The sequence below is a fragment of the Helobdella robusta genome (assembly GCF_000326865.2).
Source record: "Helobdella robusta unplaced genomic scaffold HELROscaffold_2462, whole genome shotgun sequence".
Taxonomy (NCBI): domain Eukaryota; kingdom Metazoa; phylum Annelida; class Clitellata; order Rhynchobdellida; family Glossiphoniidae; genus Helobdella; species Helobdella robusta.
Genome location: NW_008704294.1, coordinates 1 through 1,517, shown reverse-complemented (window position 1 = coordinate 1,517; position 1,517 = coordinate 1). Strand labels below are relative to the sequence as shown.

The 1,517-nt window shown below is 34.9% G+C and overlaps 1 protein-coding gene across 1 annotated transcript; it reads right to left on the bottom strand.

Moving 5' to 3' along the window:
* Nucleotides 1-215: 215 nt before the first annotated feature.
* On the bottom strand, nucleotides 216-1,229 carry HELRODRAFT_184714 (hypothetical protein; the record flags this gene model as incomplete). The annotated part of the gene is made up of 1 exon (XM_009019523.1): nucleotides 216-1,229. The coding sequence occupies one exon, from the start codon at nucleotides 1,227-1,229 to the stop codon at nucleotides 216-218; it is 1,014 nt and encodes a 337-aa protein (XP_009017771.1).
* Between the last annotated feature and the right edge of the window lie 288 nt (nucleotides 1,230-1,517).

Sequence of the window (1,517 nt, the reverse complement as noted above, 5' to 3'; positions counted from 1 at the left end):
TTGTTTATTTATTTAGATTTTCTGTTCATGTATTGATATTTCAGTTCAATTTACAGTTTTATTTACAACATATATATAAATAATTATTTAAAATAAAAAAACTTATTAATCAGTAGTTTAGTCTTTTTTCTTCTCTTCACGTTAGCAATTGACAATGACTTAACGAATTAGTGCTAAGAATATTTTTCGAGATATGACAACAAGAGCAACAAATGTTAATTGAAGTTGTTTGCAGCGGGTTTATTTGCGCTGACGAGTTCGAAATCCTTCTCCATGAAAGGATAGATCTGAGTGGTTTTCAGGTTACAAAATCGGACTTTCTTGTTTTTGGACGCGGATTTGTTATTGACCGGGGTGCTGTTACCTTCTTTCGCTGACTGGTTTCGGAGATTTCGTTCCGTCTCCTTCATTTTAAGATTGTCTTCCAGTTTCATGGCTTTCTCTTTTATCACTCTGTTGTCTTCCAGGGCTTTCGATAATTTTTCTCGGATTAGATTGAGATTTTCCTTCATTTCATTTTTTTCTTCTGTTTCTTTGTCCACATCACGTGCGAAGTTTTCGAATAATTCCTCAAAATCTACATTATGCAGATCTTTCTGGTCAAATGTTATGCCTAATTTTTTTGACATGAGCTCTAAAATTTTAGCTCTTTCGTTTTTGAGATCCGTCAGACTTTTCTGCAGCTGTACCTTTTGTTCGTTTCCTTTCAGAAGAAAGTCGATCAATGATTTCAATTTTTCTGTAGGTTTTATTTCAAGAAGCGTCTTCATCCCTTCATCACTTCCGTTCGGAAATTCTACGAAAACTCCTTCCAGATCCTCAATGGAGTCCTTACTTTCCATGCTGGCGATCTTCTCGTATGCCTCCTTGGTCATTGTTTCCAATTGTTTCTCTTCATCTGCTAATCTCTTTTCAGACCTCATTGAATCTAACTGAGACGACCGATTTTGTTTTAATTGATTGTACAGGTCCGTTTTGTGGTTCATCATGTACTCATCAAACTCCTTGCCTCTGATTTTAAATTTTTGGTTGAGAGCTTTCAGCTTGGTTTCAGTTTCCTGGAGTTTTTCGTTCAAATTCTTTATAAATTTGTCTTTAAGTTCAACTTGTTTTAATAATCCCCAGGCGTCGTAAAAATCGTCGTCGTCGTTATTTTTGTTTTTGCCATCATTCATGTCCTTGAACTTCTTACTTTTCGTTGATTGAATGTAGTTGAGTGCTGCTTCCATTGAATGCCTGTTGTCCTGCTCATGTTAATGGTGATGGCCAGACGTTAAATTTGACTAGAACAGTAAGTATAATTATATATACATTTTAAAACGCATGTTTGCGTGCGTGTGCGTGTCTGTGTGTTTGTGTAGTGCTCTTATTGTTAGAAAAACAATACGAACTTTTGGATAATAGTTATTTGAATGTTGATCGTCGTCTTCCTCCTCATTTTTGTTGTAAGATGTTTTTCTTATTTCCTCTGTTTGATTGTGTATTGGATAAGTAACGATCAAATTTCCACTTTTTTA